The 23,628-nt window shown below is 34.4% G+C and overlaps 1 protein-coding gene across 7 annotated transcripts in view; it reads right to left on the bottom strand.

The window, feature by feature from the left end:
* The window catches only part of FMN2 (formin 2), a 370,841-nt gene that overhangs the window by 151,056 nt on the left and 196,157 nt on the right, over nt 1–23,628 (bottom strand). For 6 of the 7 annotated variants that reach the window (XM_072830426.1, XM_072830427.1, XM_072830431.1 and 3 more), the window contains one exon: nt 20,435–20,496. In XM_072830426.1, coding sequence (XP_072686527.1) covers nt 20,435–20,496 — 62 coding nt within the window. Of the gene's footprint in view, nt 1–20,409; nt 20,497–23,628 lie in introns of all 7 variants that reach the window. The other variant, XR_012032920.1, reaches the window with a different exon arrangement.

The following is a 23,628-nucleotide window of genomic DNA, read 5'->3' on the forward strand; positions in this document are numbered from 1 at the left end:
CTCTTAGCAGGTACTTAAAACAATAAATTTTTTGCCACCACTGAAAGCTTTCTATTTTATATGACCATACACAAGCCAAACTAAAAAGTCTTCTACATAAACTGTAAGTAAGATTCCTACTCATAAGTACATTCCTGTAATATTAATAGAATACAGGGATTTAAGAAGGTATAGTGAACATTTATGGCATTAGGTTGGAAAAGTATATCATGCTGCTAGCCAACTGCGCCATTTTTATTTTTCTTTTTAAGATTTTACTTATTTATTCATGAGACACACAGAGAGAGGCAGAGACAGGCAGAGGGAAAAGCAAGCTCCCTGCAGGGAGCCTAATGTGGAACTTGATTCCAGGACCCCAGGATCATGACCTGAGCCAAAGGCAGATGCACAACCACTGAGTCATCCAAGTGCCTCCACCATCTTTCTAATGCCTGCTAGCCATCATGAAAAAAATACTGGGAAATGTTTAGTATATGTGTGTCAGAAGAGACTGGGTGGATCTGCAAAAAATACTTTCTCTGCCCTTCCAAGCTAAGAGGGTTGTTAATGTTCTCAAGGAGAGAAACAAGAGAAAGATCACAGTAGAATAGGATTCATATAAAAAGCTGGTGGATAGACAGGGTGCTTATAAACAATTTGACACCACACATAAGGATATACAATTCATGTTCTGAGGGGAGACCTCCTGAGGGATCAAAAGAAGTTGGGATAAAAGGAGAAGCAAACAAGTGCTTCTATTATCAAACAAGATTTACACTTAGAACTAAAACACAAGAAAACATAGCAGGAATTAAAGCTAGTGTTAAGCCAACATACAAGCCATTCTTCCATTTTTTAAAATTTATTAAGGATTTATTCTCCATCTACTTTTTTAAAAAAATATTTTTTTATTTATTTGCATGAGAGAGAGTGCATGCACAAGCAGGGGAGAAAGGGTGAGAAGCAGGCTTTCTGCTGAGCAGAGAGCCCAATGCAGGGCTTGATCCCAGGACCATGAGCCAAAAGCAGACGCTCAATTGACTGAACCACCTAGGTGCCTCTCTCTATCTACTTTTATAAGGAATTTAGGACAGCAGTAATAGCATAACCTTTTTCTTCTCTCTTCTTCTCTTTGCAAGTAGTAGAAAACTGGAATATCCTGTAGTTTAAGGTTAGTACCTATTGAAGACAGGCTTGTGATTTGTAATAGGTCAGTAGCTGACTCAGAACTTTTCAGGGAAGTATGAAATATGGCATACGTAATACAACAATCCTTCATTTTTTCCACTTAAGCTTTGTTTGTGCTCTTAGCTACATTTGGGGGCCACATCTCCTTTCCACAAGATAGCACAGCCTTTATGGTCTGCCCCCTTTTTAGGGGTAGAGACTTAAAGCATATTACATTTTATGTTAAACTATTATTTCATCACATATGATAGCACTTGAATTCTTATATGATAGCCATGTTTTTATGCATATTTTATCTCCCCCCAAAACGATGCTCTTCTTGCAGAGGCAGGTAATAGGTATTAGGCAGGTAATAGGTAAGTGTATTTTCTAGATCATATACAAAAGCATAAATTGGAAAACAAAACATGTAAGCATGAAATATTTTTCGAGGTATTAATAAATATTATTTTATATATAATATTTTAAATATTTAAATATTCAAGACCATAATGTACACATTATTATATATGGAATTTTCCAAAAAGGCAGCAACCAGGCATATCTCAGAAAAAAACACACTTCAACTTTACCAAGTATCTACCATTTTATAAAATCCTGTAAGTTGTAATAAAGCTATTTTTAGTTGCTATAATTAAACTATTATAAATAAAAGGACAAATATCTTTTTACTTCATAATATCTTTTGGTTCAATCATTTTCAAGCACTTACCTAATTAAATGGATCATATAATACTGTGGATTACTTTGTTACTTCTATTTTATATTATAGGGCATACATGAGATGATTTGTTATATATGTAGATAGATTGTATTATCCATCAATTTATTTTCAGGTTGGTAAAAGAAACATTATAAATATTTGTTAGAATAAGGAAGCAGTGGATGGGTAGGATGGAGAATTAATGGCATAGTCTAGCAGTTGTGCATTCAGGAGGACTCATCCTTCTATAGGCAGCTCCCCTAGGAAAGAGATTCAAAAGGGAAAGTGTAATTGCTAATACTGTTAATTTGGAAGGCAAATGCTGCACATTAAGTAACATGGTAAATTTCAAGGGACTAGTTTCTGCAGTGAGTCTAATAATTAAAAACAAGATGAGTGGGTATGTGGGGGGGGAATAAAGGAGGTCAGAAACAGGAAGAAGTGCTAAAATTCTCACTTCTCCCTCATTGGCATACAAGAAAGACAATAATCTTGATGCGAAAATAGTTTAGCACTAGGGAAATGTGTGAGGCACTCAACAACTATATCTTACTTGGGGTAGCAGATTCTGTAACACACCATTAGATATTTGGCTATCTGTCACAACTGACAAGAAAGCAGAAGTGTTTCCTATGTAAAAGTTAAAACTCATCCTCGAATTAACATTGTGGAATATCTGATCATAGTTACTGTTTATTCCTTGATATACATGACAGCATTAATGATCAAAATATTAATATTTTTAAAGATAGAATTGACCCTTGAACAACAAGGGCCTTGGGGGCTAACATCCTATTAAGTCAAAAATTCACCTTTAACTCCCCCAAAACTAATTACTAATAGCCTACTGTTGACTGGAAGCCTTACCCCCAACATAAAGTTAATTTGTGCATATTTTATATGTTATATGTACTGTGTATTCTGTATTTTTTATCTCACTTTTTCTTAATTTTTTCAGAATTTCTACGCAACACAGTTCAGCTGCAAGGTTTTTCAAATTGTTGCAAGTCTCCAAAACATTTTCCAATGTATTTATTGAAAAAAACTATATGCAGAAGTGGACCATGCAATTAAACCCATGTTATTCAACTATAGTCTAAATAAGAAAACTTATCAAGGCTAGTATTATAGTTTGCATTTGCATTTATTTATAAAAAAATAATTTTTTTGTAGCACTTACTGGGTGCCAAAGCAATACAAAATACTAGGGGGGAAAACAGACATAGATATTTCATGAAATTAGAGAACATGAGAGTAAGGATAATCAATATATGGGTGTGGAATATCTAGGCCATGGGCTCTACAGAGGAGGTATATGTTGCTACAAAACTATAAGAGGAGGATTTGTGACAGGGAAGAATGCTTAAGGAAGGAAGGACTAAGACTTGAAGATTCAAAAACGTTCAGTAGGGTGAGATGGTAGTAGAAATTTGCTATCTGAGAGAATTGTTTTGTCCATTCTGTTCTAGTAGAGGGTCCAGGAGGATGTGAAAAACGGATAGGCCAGATAGCTGGGTATTTGTGTAAGAAGGTGAAGTAGAAGAGATGTCTCAGAGAACTTACCTGCAAATAATAAATATCCATAAACTCTACAAGCCAATAGTGAACATGAAAATATTAAGTGTTCTCCAGTAAGTCAATATATTAAAATAATCAATCAAATTAAAATCTCATATTAAAGTGAAAATGTATATGAACAATCTCATGCTGTTTTTTTTCCAATGCAGTAGTGTTAATCATGTTAACTCTCATTTTCCAACAAATTCACTGGAGATAGTTATTTGTTCAAAAGGGGCAGAGCTATCAAAAAGTTAGTCAATAACATTATGATTTGGCAGACATTATCACATCTTAGATGAACAAAAAAGAAATGTATTTTCTGGTTTTTATTAAGTCTACAAAGTCAATCTGTAAGTGATTCAAGATCTAAAGCTTTTCTTTTTTAATTCTGAAATTCACCGTAAGCACATTTTTAGTTGAAAATGAGCATACTTGCAGGAATTCCATGAACCAACTCAATAAAACAATGAAATATGAGTATGGTTTTAAAAAAGCTATGTGAAGAAAGCCAATACTCTTCTCACGTGTTTGAAGAAACTAATGATTAAATGTTTCTTAAAACATGAATCAGTTAAATACCTCTAGGAAGTTATGGGAACACAGATGGTTAATCCAATTCATTTTCATTAATGTAATACGGTATACACTTTTGAGGATGCTATATCATGTGACATGTGCTATATTCTTCTTTCAGATTAAAGTTTATGGTATGTCAACTACTACCCTAAGTAAAGATTACTAAACTATAAAGCCTGCCTGTGAAATCCAATCCTGAGAAGTGTAAAGTTAAACCTCTAATTCTTTCTACCCTACTTGCTTTTTTTTTTCTCCTTCTAATTGGATTAGAGCTGTTTAATTACAAAGGGGTGTGGGATATTTTTCTCTTCCTATATTTTTTATATATTTTTTTCAGCTGAACTTCTAATAGGATTCACTTCAGGGTTTGGTTTGGTTTGAATATTTAACAGTTTCATTTCTTGAACATGAAATAAAGGAAAAAATGAACCATTATCTGAAAAAATTCAATTGATAGTTACACATGGACATTTTTACAGACACATTTTTGGCTTCATGTTAATCACTCAAAACCCTAAAGAAAAAATAAGGCTCCACTTCAACTATTCCTCCATTCCCTTTCCACAGTCCATCACTTCCCACCTACTCACAAACTCACTTGGGCACATATTAAGAATTGGGAACGATAGGTATTTTTAGCCAACTATAATTATTATATGCTATTTATGAAGGGACTTTACTCTCTGAATTCAATGATAGTCACTAACCCTAAATAAACTGTATAGATTTTTGTTTTAAAAATCCTAGTAGGATGTACTGTATTTAGTAACTATGTGGTTTTACTAGGTTTTAATTCCTCAGTAAACAGGAATTGGGCCCTGAGGATTGTGGTTTTTGAAATTAGGGTGTGTTTAGATTTGGAGACTGCCCAAAATTCATTCACATCTAGAAGAGAAAGCTGACTGCCAAACATATGCAATGAGGGGAGAAAAAAAGATTACATTCTAAATAAGGTTTGTATAACAAATACTTCCATCTGTTTCACAGAGATCAAATAGAACTACTTTAAAACAGTCCGATGACATTTAAGCATCTGGCAAAAAGAAAGCATGTATTTATGGGAAAGGATTCAGGTTAGCTATGTTTTTTATCCTTAAGAATAAGTAGTGGAATGGTAAGTATGATTATTGCTCATATTTAACAACAAAAATGAGTTTAAACATTAATTTATTTTTTATACATAAAATTTAAATGTCCCCTCAAATACCACTATGAAACTGTTAAAGCAAAATTAAAACTCTACCAGGATAACTTTCAGATACTCTTTTGGATCTGAAACGAATAATTGAAGTTATTAACACAATAAACTCTGAAAGATTTCCAAGGAGAACTCAAGCCAAGTATTAGCATGAACATATCACTTTTTCCTTCTGGAGATACCTTCATATGAGCAAGGCTCATGTATATGCAGTGACGAGTCACCAAATAAAAGCAAACCTCCCCATGTCTCAACCCTCTTTACCATCCTTGCCAGTTATTGCCTCTGAGCCTTCAATTTACCACAGAGAACCCACTCTGAGATAATGGATGGAGCTCTTAGAATTTCCTCCTTTACGGTGAACACAATGTTAACCTTTACTGGTAGGAAGCTCTGGAGAGACACTGCAGGAGGAAGGGAGTTCCTCTTTCTGATTCTAGTATATAGGTGTTTGCCTTTTCTTCCTCCTGCTGCACAGGTAATCAGCAGTATGAGTGTCTAAGGACCCCTAAGGGGCCTCTGCCCAAATTGCAGCAGCACAACATACAGAACATCATGCAGCCTAAGCCTGGTGACCTCTTTGTGCCTGATGTGAACACCATGCACACTATGCACTGGTACCAGCCATGGCTTACCTATGAACTGAAATTTCTCTCCTGGGCTCTCTCAACACAGGTAATATACACTCTGGGCTTCATGCCCTGTGCAGCATACTGACTTCTCCTGCATGTCTGCTCACCAGCTGTGGCTTACCTGCCACCCAGAAGTTTGTTTCCTGCTCACTCAGAGACTGGGAACCAGCTTTGACCCAGACAAACCAGTGGGCTACAACCATACCTTCTCCAGGGAAATCTGCAGCCCAGCCTTAGTGAGAAAGCTCCCCTTTCAAGTCTATCCTTCCTTGGGTACATTCCCTCAATCCTAGGGTACCACTTAGAGTTACCTTTACATCCTTGTGCTCTCCTATCACAGGCTAATCATTCATTATATTAAATTTCCATATATATTATGCCATGGTTTCTGTTCCTTGACTGGACCCAGACTAATAGACCATCCCACATCTATTTTCTGGCTTGAGACTACTAGACATGATATCCAATCGACATAATGTATTTGTATGAATTAATTGACAACTCAAACCTAACAGGATCAATACAAAATTCTTATTTCCCTATCCTTAACCAAAGAGCTTCCACATAACAGTTAATTGCACTCTATTGTTTCTACTGCCTGGGCCAAAGTTCTTGAGATCACCCTCAATTCTTCTTTCTCATAGTCTGTATCTAAATCATCAGCAAATTCTATTGACTTATTCTTCAAACTATTTCTAGAATCTGACCACTCCTCACCAGTTCCACTACTTCTACTATGGTCCAGGTCATTATCATCTCTTATCTCCTAACACTAACAGTCTCTGACATTTTATCTTGGCTCCCCATAATCTATTCTTCAGTAGTCAAAAGTTTCCTTCTAAAATGCAATCCTCTGATTAAAACTCTCTGTGTATTAAATTCCTATTTTGCACAGAGTAAAAGTCAAAATGTTACAAAGGCCTATATGGCCCTAGAGAAGCTGGTCCCCCTCAATACATCTTTGATTATCTCTGACTATACTTCCCTCCCTGGCACCATTTCACTTGGGCCTTCCTGCTGTTCTTTGAATAAATCAGACTTGCTAACACCTTAAGTGGATACCATCTCCAGGACATCCACACAGCTTTTCTTCCTCATCTCCTGCAATTCCTATTTAAAATGTCATCTTTAAATAATATTTTAAATTGTACCTACCAGCCTGAGCAATTTCCATTTTCCTCAAATTGATTTTTTTTTCTCCATAACACAAAAAAAGTTTAAACTTTATACATGCATCTATTCTAAAAAAACCCTACATTTGAGGTCTTTAAAATAATTATACTGACTTTTTATAATTACTATTTATATCCAATTATTATAAACATCCTAAAATTCTAAAATGACATTTTCATGCAATGATTCTTACAGTAAGAACTGTAAATGGAAAAAACACATAAAAGGGCTACATATTCAATGATTTTTAATAAGTAGGATAGTAATAATATTAAGTTATAATTATATAATAGATACTTCTTTGGAATTACATAATAGACATAATTCTGAAGGTCTGAGTTTACTTCAACTGTGTTATGGTAACATTTCCCAAACTACAAAATGTTAAATTGTTCTCACTATGTTAATAATTTGGTTGAAGGTCTTGAAAGAAAAACGAAACAAAACAAAACAAATTTGATTGAATGAAGGATTCAATTAAAAATGCCTCCCCATCTGAAGATTATCATTTAATTAAGCATATATTATGACTGGACAATTTTATTTTTAACTTTAAGTTAACAGTTCCCTCAACTTATTTGATTATGCAACACATTTTTCATTACAACCTAGAAGAAGAAGAGTGTTTCACTGAATTTATTTTAAAAAACACAATACTGGGGAATACACGCTTCCAAAACTGAATGTTTCTTTTTCAAAAAACTCAAACTGTAGAGTACTAAATTCACTTAAATGCTTTGTTCAGAAAGAATTGAGTATGATTATACATATAAAAAGTACACTATGTTGTTCAAGATACAATACAAAATTATCCTATGTATGAAAACTTAGGAAAATGTGACCACCTGAAAAAAGTAAAAAAACAAAACAAAACCTGCAGATGTCAACACCAATGACTCATATGTTCAAATGATCAGACAAAGATTTTATTTATTTTTATTTTTTTTTAAGATTTTATTTATTTATTCATTAGAGACACAGAGAGAGGCAGAGACATAGGCAGAGAGAGAAGCAGATTCCCTGTGGGGAACCCGATGCGGGACTCAATCCCAGGACCCCAGAATCACACCCTGAGCCAAAGGAAGACGCTCAATCACTGAACCACCAAGCCACCCAGGTGCCCCCAGACAAAGATTTTAAATCAACTGTTATAACTATGCTCCATGATGTTAAAAAAATATATATTAAAAATGCACAAAAAGGACTGTCAAAAATAATCACAAAAATAGAACTTTATTTATTAAAAAAGTAGCCAAATGAAAATTTTAAAGAAGAAAATTACAATATTGAAAATGAAACTTTGTTATTGTATGAAATAAAGATGACAGAGGAAAACAAATGAACACAGCTGTAGGGACCATTATGAAAATATCAAAAGGTCTAAAATATATGTCACTGGAAACTCAAAAGGAGAGGATTGCGAGAAGCAATACAGAGTATTTGAGAGTTGAATGATGGAAGGTTGAATATTTTTCAAATGTGATAAAAAACAAATAGATGTTCATCAAACTCAATCACAATATAAACAAAGAAAACAATGCCCAAATATATCTTAATGTTACCACAAGAAACAGTGAAGTCCAGAGGTAAACAGAATATGCTTAATATGCACAAAGAAAGAAATTGTGCATATTTCTATATCCAATGAAAATGTCATCCAGAAATTAAGTAAATAAAGACATTCTAAGATAAAGTAAAATAAGGAGAACTCACTATGGAAAGATCTGTACTTAAAGAATATTAAACACACTTCTTCAGACTGAAAGGAAATTATATTGGAGGGAAATCTGATCTTCAAGAACAAAGGAAGAAGAAATAATGGTAGCAAGATGCTGGAATGAGAGGCTGTGAACTCTTTTTTCCCACATAACACACAGATTCAACACAACACATTTATCATTTCACTTTGTGAGAAATATAGAAGCTAGATGAGAGGCTCCTGCACTCTGGGCAAGTATGAAGCTAGCCATAGTGAAACTAATAGGAAAAGCTGAGATGCACTCTTGTCGTAATCTGCACCACTGGCACAGTGTCATACAGTTGGGAGACAACCTCCATCATTCACCTTCTCCAAGAGTAAGTATTTTGGGATATACAGAAAGTAATCCATATTTCTGGTTACTACCCATGGGTCTAGCTTCTAACTCATTTGTCCCTGAGAACTGACAGACCCCAGCAATCACTGTTACCTGTGTGAGAGTGAGAGAAACAGAGACAGAGACAGAGACAGAGATAGAGAACAGAGCAACAGTTTCATAGGTCACTTGCCATAGACCTTCCTTTAGGCCTACTGCACAATGAATGGGCAGCAAACTCCAGCTCCCAGCTTCTCTCTAAGAAGTAAGGGAGTTGGACTAGTCATCTAGAATTACAACTTTTCTGGTTATTACCAAAGAGATTGACTCCTAATTCATCTGTCTCTGACAGCAGCATTCACTAGTCTCATGGGGAGTTTACAAAACAAATAGCAGTTTGAAAAGCATGCAGGCCCTTGCCACAGCTACTTCCCCTGGTTCAGCACAGAATAAACAGGCAATAAATTCTACCTCCCAGTATTTTCTAAGGAGTAAAGGAGTTGGACCATACATATAGCATCCCAAATTTTTAGCAGCTTCTCAAAACACCAGCCTCCATCTAACCTGTCTCAGAGAACTAATGGGTTGTAGCATATTCTAGATACCTAGAGGCCTCTACAAACAAAGATAGTAATTTGGACTAGCATGAAGGTTTAAGAGGTACTCAGAATCTTTGAATAGGTGACTGGTAAGGGTCTTCTGTACAAAGCCAGGCTGTTTTGTCTAATGCACAAACATCAACTCAGGGAGTCAAGGAAAGTGAATAAATAGAGAAATAAGTTCTAGATAAAAGAACAAAATAAACGTCAAGAAAATAACTCTAATGAAATAGTTATAGAGGATTTACCTAATAAAGAATTGAAAATGACTATCTTAAAGATGATCATTGAGGTCAGGAGAGCAATATATGAACAAAGTGAGAATTTCAACAGAGACAGAAAGTAATTAAAAGGACAAATACAAATCATAGAGCCGAAGAATCCAATAACTGAACTGAAAAATTAAAAAATGGGATTCAATCATACTAGATCAAGTAGAAGAAAGTATCAGTAAACTCAAAAACATTGGAATTAATCCACTAGGAGAAAGAAGCAAAAAGGGAAAAAAAAGAATGAAAAAGAATGAGGATAATTTGAGGTACTTATGAGACACTTTAAGCAGATTGATATATACATTATGGTAGTGCCAGTAGTTAGACAAGGAAAAGAAAGGGTGGAAAGCTGATTTAAAGAAATGACTGGGGATCCCTGGGTGGCTCAGCAGTTTAGCACCTGCCTTTGGCCCAGGGCGCAATCCCTGGAGTCCTCGGATCGAGTCCCGCGTCAGGCTTTCGGCATGGAGCCTGCCTCTCCCTCCTCCTATGTCTTTGCCTCTCTCTCTCTCTCTCTCTCTCTCTCTCTCTGTCTATCATAAATAAATAAATAAATCTTTAAAAAAATAAAGAAATGACTGAAAATTTCCAAAATCTTAGAACAGATATTGACAGCCAGTTTCATGAGGCTCAAAGGATCTTCCACAAGATCAATACAAAGGGGCTTATTTCAAGACACATTATAATCAAAGTCTCAAAAATCAAAGAGAATTTTGAAAACTGTGAGAAAAACGTGACTTGTCACAAACAAGAAGATCCCCATAAGGCAATCAGTAGATTTTTGAGCAGACACATGGTAAAAGAAGAGGCACTGAGATGATATATATTCAAAGCACTAAGAGAAAAAAAATTGCCAGTCAAAGCACTAAGAGAAAAAAAAATTACTGTACTCAACAAAACTGCCTTTCAAAAATAAAAGATATTAAAACATCCCCAGAAAAACAAAAACTAAGGGAGTTTAGCATCAGTAAAAATATCTTACAAGAAATGCTAAAGAGAGTTCTTTAACTGCAAATGAAAAGACACTAAATAACAACATATCACATATGAAAGTATAAAATTCATTACTAAAGGTAAACATGTAGATAATCTGTATTACTAAACTGGAGGTGAAAAAATCACTCAATCTAGGTATAAAAGTTGAAAGACAAATGTATTAAAAAATTAATAAATTAATAAATACACAATAGGAATATACGTACATTGTGAAATCAATAACAAAATGTGGGAGGCAGAGTAATAGAAGTTAGGTTTTCCATGCAAGTAGAGGTAAATTATTATCAGTATAAAATCAAATAAATTAATTATAAGATATTTTATATAACCCCATGTAACCACAAAGACAAAGGAATCATAGCATGTGAATAAGAAACAGAAAAACAAAAAACAACAACAAAACACAAAAGAAGACAGAAAGAGCAAAGATGGGTGAAAGATCTAAAAGACAAACAGAAAACAATTGCCAAAATGGTAACAAATACTTTGCTACTTATAATCACCTCGAATGTAAATAGATTAAACTCATCAATCAAAGAGAGTAGCTGAATGGTTTAAAAAATAAGATGCAACTATATGCTATCTACAAGACTTACCTTTAGATTTAGGACACATAGGCTGAATGTTAAGTGATGGAAAAAGATATTCCATGCAAATAGTAATCAGCAAAAGAGGTTATACTTACATCAGAAAAAAAATAGACTTTAAGTAAAAAACTATTTATAAGAGCCAACAAAGGTCATTATATAGAAAAAAGGGCCAGTTATGAAGATACAACATTATAAATATATACGGACCCAGCATCTACACATATAAAAATATAAAGCAAATACTGACAGATCTGAAGAGAGCAATAAACAGCAAACAATTATTAGTAGGGAACTTCAACATCCCACTTTCAATGGTGAATAGATAAGCAGACAGAAAATCAACAAAGGAACACTGGATATGTTAACACCATAGACCAAATGGACCAAACAAACATGTACAAAAATTTTAATCCAACAAAATGGAATATACATGCATCTCTAGCACACATTGAACATTCTCAAGGACAGAAAACATGTTAGAGTTCATAAAACAAATGTTTAGAAATCTAGGAATACTGAATTAATACCAAGTATCTTTTCTGATCACAGTGGAATGAAAGTAGAAATCAGTATCAGAAAGAAAACTATAAAATTCACAAATAGGTGCAAATTAAACAAGACATATTTAAACAACCAATGGTTCAAATAAGAAATCAAAAGAGAAGTCAGGAAATATCTTGAGACAAATGAAAATGAAAATACAACATATCAAAACTTATGGAATGCAGCAAAAATAGTACTGAGGGGAAAGTTTATAGCAATAAACACCCATATTTAAAAAGAAGAAATAAACAACATAATTTTGCATTTCAAAGAACTAACTACAAAAGAATAAACTATATCCAGAATTAGAAGAAAAAAAGAAGGGATCCCTGGGTGGCACAGCGGTTTGGCGCCTGCCTTTGGCCCAGGGCGTAATCCTGGAGACCCGGGATTGAATCCCACATCGGGCTCCCAGTGCATGGAGCCTGCTTCTCCCTCTGCCTGTGTCTCTGCCTCTCTCTCTCTCTCTCTGTGACTATCATAAATAAATAAAAATAAAAAAAAAAAGAAATAATAAAAATAGAGCAGAAATAAAATAGAATACAGAAATAGAAAAAAAAAAAATCAGTGAAACTAAGAGATATTTTTAAAAGATAACCAAATTAACAAACCTTTAGCTAGAGTAGCCAAGAAAAAAAGGGAAGACTCAAATAAATACAGCCAGAAATGTAAACAAAAACACAACTGATACCACAAAAATAAAAAGGGTCATGAGACAACAATGAAAATTGTAAGCCAACAAAGTGGAAGTGAGTAAGTTTCTAGGAATATACAACCTACTATGACTGAATCAAAAAGAAAAAGAAAGCCTGAACATAATAACTAAGGAGAATGAATCAGTAATCAAAAAACTCTCAACAAATAAAAGCCCAACATAAGGCTCAATCTCACAACCCTGAGATCATGATCTCAGTTGAAATCAAGACTGGGATGCTTAACAGACTGAGCCACCCAGGTACCCCATCAACCAAACATTTAAAGGACACAAAATCAACATGGAAAAACATCAGTTGTGTTTTTATAAACTAATGATGAACAATCTGAAAAGGAAATTAAGAAAACAATCCTATCTGTAAAAACATTAAAAAGAATAAAATATTTAACCATAAATTTAATTAAGGAAGTGAAAGACTTGTACACTGAAAACTGCAAAACATTGATGAAAGAAAGTAATTAGGACACAAATAAATAGATATTTTATGCTCATGAGTTAGAAGACTAAATATTATTGAGATGTTAAAACTGCCCAAAGCCATTTACAAATTCAGTGCAAAATCTCAACTGGATTGTTTTGTTTTGAACAAAAGTAGGAAAAATAAATCTAAAATTCATTTGTAACAACAAAAAGCCCCCAACAGATAAAACAATCTTGAATAAGATGAACCAATCTAGAGGCATCAAACTTCCTAATTTTAAATTATATTACAAAACTACAGTAATTAAAACAGTATGATACAGGCAAAAAGACAGATATATTGAGCGATAGAACAGGACAGAGAGCACAGAAATAAATTTATAGATATACAATCAATTCAATATAATCTTCAACCAGGGTGCCAAGAATACATAACAGAGAAAAACAGCCTTTTCAGCAAGTAGTGTTGGAAAATAGGATATCCGCAAGCAAAAGAATGGAACTGGACTCTTATACCATACACAAAAATCACTCAAAATGAACCACAGACTTAACTGGAAACTATAAAACTCCTAGACCACATAGGGAAAAGATTCATCACATTGGTCTTAGCAAGGATATTGTGGATATGACACCAAAAGCACAGACAACAAAAGCAAAAACAGACAAGTGGGATTACAATATTTGCAAATCATATAAATTTTATAGGATTAATTTTCAACATATATAAGAAACTCCAATAACTCCATAGCAAAAAAAAAAAAAAAAAAAAAAAACTCCTAATAACATGATTAAAAAATAGGTTAGGGACACCTATGTGGCTCAGTTGGTTAAGTGTCTGACTCTTGATTCTGGCTCACATATGATCTCTGCTTAAGATTCTCCCTCTCCCCCTGCTTGCACTCTGACTCTCTCTCTGACTCTATCTCTCTCTCTCTCTTTAAAAAAAAAAAAAAAAAAAAAAAGGTAGGCTAAAGGCTTTAACAGACATTTTTCCCAATGAGACATACAAACAGCCAAGAGGTATATGAAAAGATGTACAATATCCAGTCTTCAGAAGAATGCAAATCAAAACTACAATCAGATATTATCTCACCCCTGTTAGGATGGCTATTATCAAAAAACAAAAACAAACAACCAAAAAACACAAGAACAATAAGTGTTGATGAGTATGTGGAGAAATTGGAACATTCATCGTATACTGTTAGTTGGAATGCAAAATTGTAGGGCTATCCTGGATCTCATAAATAAATAAACAATCTTTTTTAAAAAAGACACAGGTAAGTTGGAAGTACATGGATAGAACAAGAAAATCCATGTAAACAGTAAGTATAAGAATGGTAGAATGGCTATTTAAGTACTAGTTAAAATAAATTTCAAAACCAGGTAGGTATTACCAGAGGAAATAATTTCATAATGATAAATGCGACATTTAACCCAAAAATACATCTAAATGTGTATGGGTCTAATCAGAAAGCCTCCAAATATAGGATGTAAAAATTGACAGAATTAAAGGGAAAATTTTTAAATTTCACAATTCTCTTAAAATGCCCTAAAATCCCTAGCTAAACCTAGCCACTGTCTGCTTCCACATCTTTCTGCCCGTTCCTTCCAGAGCTATTTACTCAAACATACTTTCTTCTCCCCAGTGTGCTAACTCCTTTCATGCTTCCTAATCTTGGCACACACTGTGCTCTCTGCTTAGAACATTTTCATTTCCTTCTTGGGTGACTCCTATTTTCACTCTCAACATCCCTTCCTCAGAGATGCTTTCCCTACCGATTACATGTGTTCAGAGCCCATTTGTAGTTGGACTCCTCTAACTCTCCTTCTCTCTCTTTCTGAGTGTGTGTGTACATGAACCAGAGGAAGGCATCATTTATGAAATCTGGAGGAGACAAACCACAGAAGCTACTACTACTGAGCATTGGTTGTAGCATAGTGACTGACATTTAGTTAGCATTCTGTAAATATTTTTAATGAGATAAATAATTAAGCAAAGAGAGTAAGCTACTTCTTTATTTTCCTTTTAAATTTGAGTGACATCTGAGCATGCTTTGACAAAGGAGAGCTGGGAGAAGAAATGAGTACAGAATGAGAACATCTCACTGGTTGGAACATAAGAAGACACAAAGGTATTTATAGAATTTGTTTTAGAAAAAGAGAAAATGGTAATGGCCAATGAAGAAAAACTGGTGTATATGAATGAGATGGCTTAATCTCCATATATATGTGAGTTAGGAAGCTGGAAGTGTGAAAGGGAAAGGAATTAGAAGTGTGAAAGGGAAAGGAATTGCAGTGATAAATAGCTTGAAAATTTTACTATGCTGAGCTGCTGTTTCAAAGAGCTCATTCACTCATTCATTCCACACCAGTAAATAGCATAGAGAAGATATAAAACTTCTATTATAGTTACACAGTTGCTGCCCTATCTGATACACTGTAGATAAAAATAGGAAGAATCTGTCACCTTAGGATAGTTTCATGTAGCTAGAATTATAACTTCTTCTGGGTATGCGTTTGTGTGATTTGGAGTAGAGGAGGGAAAGAGTACTAAAAGTATGTTCATATCGTCACACTAAATGAAACTATGGTGTATTTTAATCTAGCTATGATACTGCTGTAAAGTTTGGGAAGTGGGAAGTAGGACTCCCACTAAGGTACGCCAGAAATGTGCATTCATACAGCATGCTACCTTATTTTTATCAGTCACGTGTAAATATACAGACAGCAACTAAAAAACATGGAAAAAATTATTTGCACTGTGCACAAAAAATAAACTATAACTGGTTCTATGGTCTTGGGTTCATCTGGGTTCACTGAAGTATGTGTTATTTAGTGTCAATTGAAAAAGAAAGCCCAAGCTGCCTGACAATCCCCTGGACACTCAAAAGGTTCAAGGTAATCTAAGAAAAGGCAAGATTTTGCTAGCAACAAGGGACTCTTGAGGCAATAATCTCCAAAATTAGAACATAAATGAAACAAACATGCTGTTTACCCTACAAAAGAATGTTGCTATTTTAATTCAAACTGCTTTTTGGAAAACCACACATAATATAATGAAATTTCTGGTATAGTAATGGTTAACTTTATTTACACAGTAACTCTGAATCTTTGAAAATATATTTCTGAGATCATCACATTTATACTGATCTTTCAAAAAAATACAGCATTTGAAATATAGTGATATAAACAGTATGCACCTCCATTATAAAACTATATCGAGAACAAAAACAGGTCATTCCTTAATTAATTAGTAATTATTATATTATATGCCAACCATTATGTTAAATGTGAAATATACAAATCCTCCTAATAAGGAATTTATAGTTCAGCTGAAAGATATGATATATACACACATAATGATAATTAATATAAAGCACAAAAGAGGCAAGTTCCCAAAGAAAGGACAACAGGAAGCACAACAGTATTTGAAAGATGTCCAAAATATAAAGGACACGATTGGAACAACTGGCAAAATTTGACTGGGTTCCGAAGATTACATGACAGTAATATATCAACGTTAATTTCCTAATGTTGATGGTTGCATTATGGTTAAAGGTTTGTTATTTGTAGATAGTATGCACCCAAGTATTCAGAGAAAATAGAGCCTAATGTTGGCAATTTATTTGCAAATGGCACTATATATATATAATTTATAGCTATGATATATCTATCTTTGTGCCACACCTGCAACTTTATTTTATCTTTGAGATTGTTTCAAAAGGTAAAGCAAATTATAAAAGGATTGTGAGTAAAGTAGTATCATTGTGAGTTTTATAACTTAAAAAGTATTCTCTATTAACTCATGTTGCTTGTAAACATGTAGCGTTAATCTGCTTCACTTGGCAAAATCTTGAGACCCTTGAGGGAAAGGTCCAATTTTGCATTAATTTACGTGGCACACAAACTTTGTTACCCTCAATCTTGCCAATCCTAGATGAAATCATCTGCAATTTGACATAGTTCTATACCCACACCTATTTTTATTAAAAAAAATTAAAGTATAAAAGTATTGAGTAATCTAGAAAAGTCTTTCTACATCTATTTGATAGTGATGAAAAAGGTGATATTATTATGAATTATTAGGAACCCCATTTAGAAATGAGAATCTGGAAACTGAAAATAATGGCATATATCGGGATCCCTGGGTGGCGCAGCAGTTTAGCGCCTGCCTTTGGCCCAGGGCGCGATCCTGGAGACCCGGGATCGAATCCCACTTCGGGCTCCCGGTGCATGGAGCCTGCTTCTCCCTCTGCCTTTGTCTCTGCCTCTCTCTCTCTCTGTGTGTGACTATCATAAATAAATAAAAATTAAAAAAAAAACAATGGTATATATCTATTTAATTGTGGTGCTAGGACCTGAACAGAGTTCTTATGACTTTTTATCTCGTGTTCATTTTCACCACAAAGTGCTATCTCAGGCCCCCTGAAGGCTCTATTCAGTTATCACCATGAGCCAGGAAATTCTGTGCTTAGAGCACATTCCTGAGGGGAAGTGACCAGGTGTCAATCCAGCTTGGAATTGTGAGAACTTCTCTCTGTCTCATTTTTCCTAAAAGGGTTAGATAACAATAGTATTTCTTCTTCAGAAATCATAGGCAAGGCCACTTAGAGGATTAAATTAATTCATACATATAAGGGACTTAACTAAGCAACTGAAAAGAAGGAATTTGAATAAATGCATCTTTGCTGGAGCTGGGAATATGTATTTCAATTATTTAATTTAAGAGATCCTTGCTTTGTTATAGGCATATTCATTTGCTAAATGAGGAAGACTTTATCGGCAACTGTTGCATATTACTCAAAAATGCACAAATTTTTTTCTCAGCATTTATCCCTAGAAAAGAATCATTAATTATTTTGGACACTAAATCCTCTTAAGTTACTAAAGAAATAAAAATAGCACAAATAGATATTCAATATAGATCCTTATTTCTAGTGGGTATCAAACAGTTTGAACAGACAAACTGGATCTTAAAACTACATGATAGCCCAAAAGAGGTTTTGAAATAAACCCTATCAGTAGATTTCACTCATTAACTCATATAAATATTTATTTAACATTTACTAAATACTTCCTATGTGCCCAATATTCCTTACCTCTAGATGCTGGAGATATTGTCAATGGATAAAACAAATATTTCTCCCTCTTTGGGCTTGTACTTTAATGGAAGTTAACCAGGCACTAAAATGAGTTCTATTTGTATATGTTATATACAATTATCTATTATTCATAATGGATTCTTTAAGTTCTTCTACCATAGATAGCTATCAAAGAAATCTAGACTATTCCTACCTGAACTAATATTACTGTGAACCATCCTCACTATTGTTTCCTTGACACAACGAAAGCCTGAACCACTGTTTGACAACAACAATAAAAAGAAAGCCACAAATTCAACCAGTTCCAGCTAACACTCAATGGACTTTCACAAAGTATGATGATGAGAAATTAGACACACAAATTCTGGGGAGCTATGTAGTTTGTTCAATCAGAAATTTATATTTCATGAAATTAACTTGCTCTTAAAGGCTAAAAACTTCCAAATAAAATACTTTGAATCACTGCAAATTAAACTTCCCTCATAAATATACTTGTGCCCAATTTATGTATTCTTTCTATGTATACTTGTGCACATGGATATACCAAGTTAAGACATTCATCTATCTTCATATAATATACACAACACATGCATACACACACATAAATTATGTATATAACTAACCACTTGTATATATGTATATGTAATGTATGTATAAGAAGCAGTTACACATATACCAACATCATATATCATTATGATTTGTTGAAGAAATTCCTTTCCCTGGTATTTCCTCATTTCTTCCATATGGCTCTCCTGGTTGGGGGAGGGTTAGTATCAAAGATTCAAGAGAAATGAAAACTCTCTATACCTCTGAATAGATATGTTTTAAATACCCACTTCACTAGGATACTAATATACTAAAAACATGATCTATTTTTTACAGCTTTCCATCATGTAGTGGCAACTCTATAATCAACTATTCAAATCTGCCCTCTCAAGGTTTCTGAATGACTCCATCTAACTGCTACGTTCGCTGTGCTGACCAGGTACCAACTCTACACTTGACCAAGAGATTCTATGTGATATACCATTAGAAATATTTTCTCCTACAGAGGTCTAAATTTCACAGGGGAGACCACATATGCCTAAGTTTAAAAAGTACCAAGCTCAAGAGTGGACAAGCCGTTGCAATACACTGTTCCCAAGGGAGTAGTCAGGGAAGAAAGTCTGCATCCTTATTGACCATGTGTGTCTTCCAGAGCCAGGAAGTCTTTAACTTGGGGCTGAAAAGTCAAGGACCAACTAAGGCCATGCCCCTAAAGAGAACAGAGGCTTACAGACCAGGTGCATTAGCGTCAAGAGCAGAAACAAAATGAAAAAAGAGAGAGAGAGCCCAAAGATACCAAGTACAAAATATAGCCACGATGAGACTTTCTCCTAAATATAATCCAGAAGCATCTTTACAGCCCCAATAAGATAATCACTTTTTTACTAAGTGAATCAATGTTATTTAATGCTATGTGTCATCTAAAACCATTTTATATATCACCACACAGATCGCACTTTCCAAAGGCACAGACTACATCATGCTACAGTCATACTTCTCCGTTACTTATACATTTTCCTGCCTAACTTAAGAAAAAGTGCTACAAGAAGAAAGCTTGAATGTTCAGCCACTTGGTGAAGCAAACTATGCAGTTTAGAACAATGGAGCCAGAATGAATTAAACCCCAGCTATGCTACATTTGCTGTATGATTTTGAGCAAGTCATCTGACCTTGCTATGCCTAAACTTCCACAAAATTCCTAAAGTTTGGAAAATGGAGATAATAGTAAATCCTACCTAGAGTTTTGATGTGGAGTTAGTGCACAGAACAATGCTTAGCTCAAATTAACCCCTACATTAAGCATTGACTATTATATTTCAAAAGAGGGAATGTGAATGACTTCATATGCTGCAAGCTTTGAACCACAATCTTTGAAATTATGAGACTGCACATTTGTCCAGTAGGTTGCCTAGACCATATCTTAATAAACTTAGACTTAAGTAAATTCAGTACACCCAGATCAATTTTTCTTAAAGGACATTAAGGCAATGAGTCTAGATGTGCATATTGGCAAGTATTGTGTATGTATTATATACTCACACATAAAATTCCTTCTATTACTCACATTCTCATAGAGAGCTTGAAGGGTCTCCAGATCAACCACAGAATTGTCCAAGTTCACAACAGCTGTAGAAAAAAAAGGAAAAAACACAAAAGAATATAAATTGCCATAAGCCAGCTGTGAAAAGATGTTTGACCATCTTGAATAACAGTGACCATCTCCAGAATAATGTTCTAACTTAAATTTACACACTTACCCCACTACCAATACTGTGCCCAGAGAATTTCAATGGGTGCAGGGGTCTTAAAACTTTCACTTATTCCTTAAATGCAAAATCTCATGAATATGACCCAGTCTAAAGTCAAAGATAAACTGTGAGTCTGTCTTTCAAGGCCCAAATGCATGAATTTGAAAAATTTGCTTAATACTAGAGAAACAGGCAAATCAGTCCTGTTACTGCAATACCCGATTTTGTGAGGTAAGCACTCACATCTGCCAATTCTTAGACTTATGACAAAGGTGAAATTAATCACTAAACTGAAGGACTTCATATAAAAACGAAAGATGCATTTTGTTATAATTTTTTAAATTGTTATAATCAAGGGAGAATTCATTGATTATGATATTGAGATTAACACAGATACAACCTTAAAAGCTCACTTATTTTTAAGTAGGCTACATGCCCAGCGTGGAACTCAATGTGGGGCTCCAATCATGACTGTGAGATCAAGACCTGAGTCGAGATCAAGAGTTGGACGTTCAACTGACTGAGCCACCCAGGCACCCCCAAAATCAATTCTTAAAGTACAAACTACCCACATTTATATAAGAAGAGGACTAGATAATCAAAAACTGGGAAATATAAAAAATTTAAAAAAATTTTTTAAAAACTGGGAATATGTTCTTAAATACATTTCTTTTGGCCTGAGAGCATGTTGGATTTTGGAGTCAGTATGCTTTATAATGCAGTTTGGGCACAGATTAATCAAAAGCATTCTGCATTACCTACATATATATTTGCTGGAAATGACATGAATTTGCCCTGATCAGATATGTGCCAAGTAGCCAATGAAGCTCCTATGGGATTAAAGATTTCTGGGAGAAAAATCACAAAGTGGATCATCACAAATTAGTTAGATTTATTCTGATAATTGAGGCGTTTTATACCGTCTTCTCTCTTAAAACCTAAAGTACATGAGACATTTTCTAGTTGACTCTGGCAAAATACCAAGAAAGAATTTAAAAAGACAAGTGGGAAATTGAAGCATATGATGGATCAGAAATCTAACCAAGATAATTTAGCATTTCTATTTGGAGCTGGGAACAGAGCCCAGATTCACCGACAAAGATCGTAGTAAGTAGAATATGATACTTCCACCCTAATAATATTCCACTATCTCCATTTCCAAAAAATTATGTCTCAAATATCAATCTAAGAATTTGATTAAGATTTTCAGACAAATCTACTCATTCCTTAGACCACATAAGGTAAACATATCACAATCTATTTAATAACTCAAAGTAGTAAAAACATGACCAAACTAACTTTGATTATATTTCAGAAATTAATTAAAAGGGACTAATAAAAAATTTTCACTGGTGGTAATATGGCTATAATGTAACAAAATGAATTAAACTCAAAAGACAGCAAATTCATGTGTGGAATTATCCCTTTGGATTTGTGCATTGTCGAGCTAGCCCTTAAAGAAAATCTTACACTAAATCCAAAGATCTCTGACTTTGGAATTCATTAGATAATAATCCAGTATTTCTACATTCCTCTGATGATACAGCAAAAGGTTGATGGGAAAACAATGAAGGAAATGCCAGTAGTCAACTTAGTGTAAGATTTCATTCTTGGAACAAGGTAAAATGACACAATAAAATCATTCATACTTATGTCAAAATTCTTTATAAAAGTTACAATGGTCCTCCGACTTTAACCATCCTCTTAAAACATGCTATTCCTACAAGCTCCCACACATGAAGCTTTTTTTACATATATACTGAGGTTTCTCACCTATTTATCTCACACGATGTCAGATCCTGAAGAATATCTTAATAAATGGAATGTGGTCCTAACCATAGGTGTATGGCTTTAAGTCCTCCAAAGTTCCTAATCCATAAAAGTTCACTTTTAGTCATCCACAAGGAAATCACCATGGAAAGAAATACTGTTACTATTTTTCCTCACAATTTTCTCCTAGTTAGCTTTACACTTGAAAGATGCTAACGCAATTTGATGGGAATTGCAATTTTGAGAGAACAATATAGTCATGTTTCAGTAGCTGAAAATTAGAGATGATTAGATACAGGCAGATGAATGAATGGAATGACAGGACGTTAAGATGGGCAATAAAGGCAAAAGAAGTAATGGGGGAAAGGTTAAGGTTACTGAAGTGCTATATTCATTCAATTTAAAAAGCACATTTTAACATTTCAGAAATCAAAACTCAGACTAAAATTCATATCTTACTATTTAGTGGTGCCTTCTAGTGCTCCCTTCCTTAAAATCTGTATATTTTTAACTGATAAAATTCTAAAATCAAGGAAATAAAACAATGCACTCACTCATGTACTCAATAATATGTAAAGTGTTCTTATCATTCGGGCAACGTACTACACAGGTTAATTGTTACTTGAGAAACAATGACCTGAAACTGGAGCTATTTGATGTGGATGTTCTCAATTTCTCAGCCTCAAAAGGCTGCAGACAACCAGATGTTCAGAGACCACTCCAATTAGGATTTCCAGGTATGGCAATGCTAAGGAATTTTTGTAAATAGAAATACACATACATTTTTTAAGGTGGCAAAAGATTCAAAGAAAAAGCACCTCACAAATTCCCTGATTCCATGTACAAAATTTCAGCCTTCTTTGAGAGGAAAACATCTTTTTTTGAGATTATAACAAGGTGATAGTTCATCTTTTCCCCCAAAAAGGAATTCTATCTTTATAGGATGGTTTACTGATGTAGAAAGAACCCAGGACATAGAAATGAACTTACTGGGTTTAAATTTTTCTTTAGTGCTGCATTACTTCAATTGTCAGTTAATTTGACAATCTTTAGTGTCTTTAAGGGGGACAGGGGTGAGGGGAAAAGGAAATAGTAGAAAATATTAGGATGATTTTGGGTTTCTTGGGGACCAAAGGCAGGAATAAGTAAAAAAAAAATCTAGCGGGATCCCTGGGTGGCGCAGCGGTTTGGCGCCTGCCTTTGGCCCAGGGCGCGATCCTGGAGACCCGGGATCGAATCC

This window comes from Canis lupus, chromosome 6, assembly GCF_048164855.1.
Source record: "Canis lupus baileyi chromosome 6, mCanLup2.hap1, whole genome shotgun sequence".
NCBI lineage: Eukaryota > Metazoa > Chordata > Mammalia > Carnivora > Canidae > Canis > Canis lupus.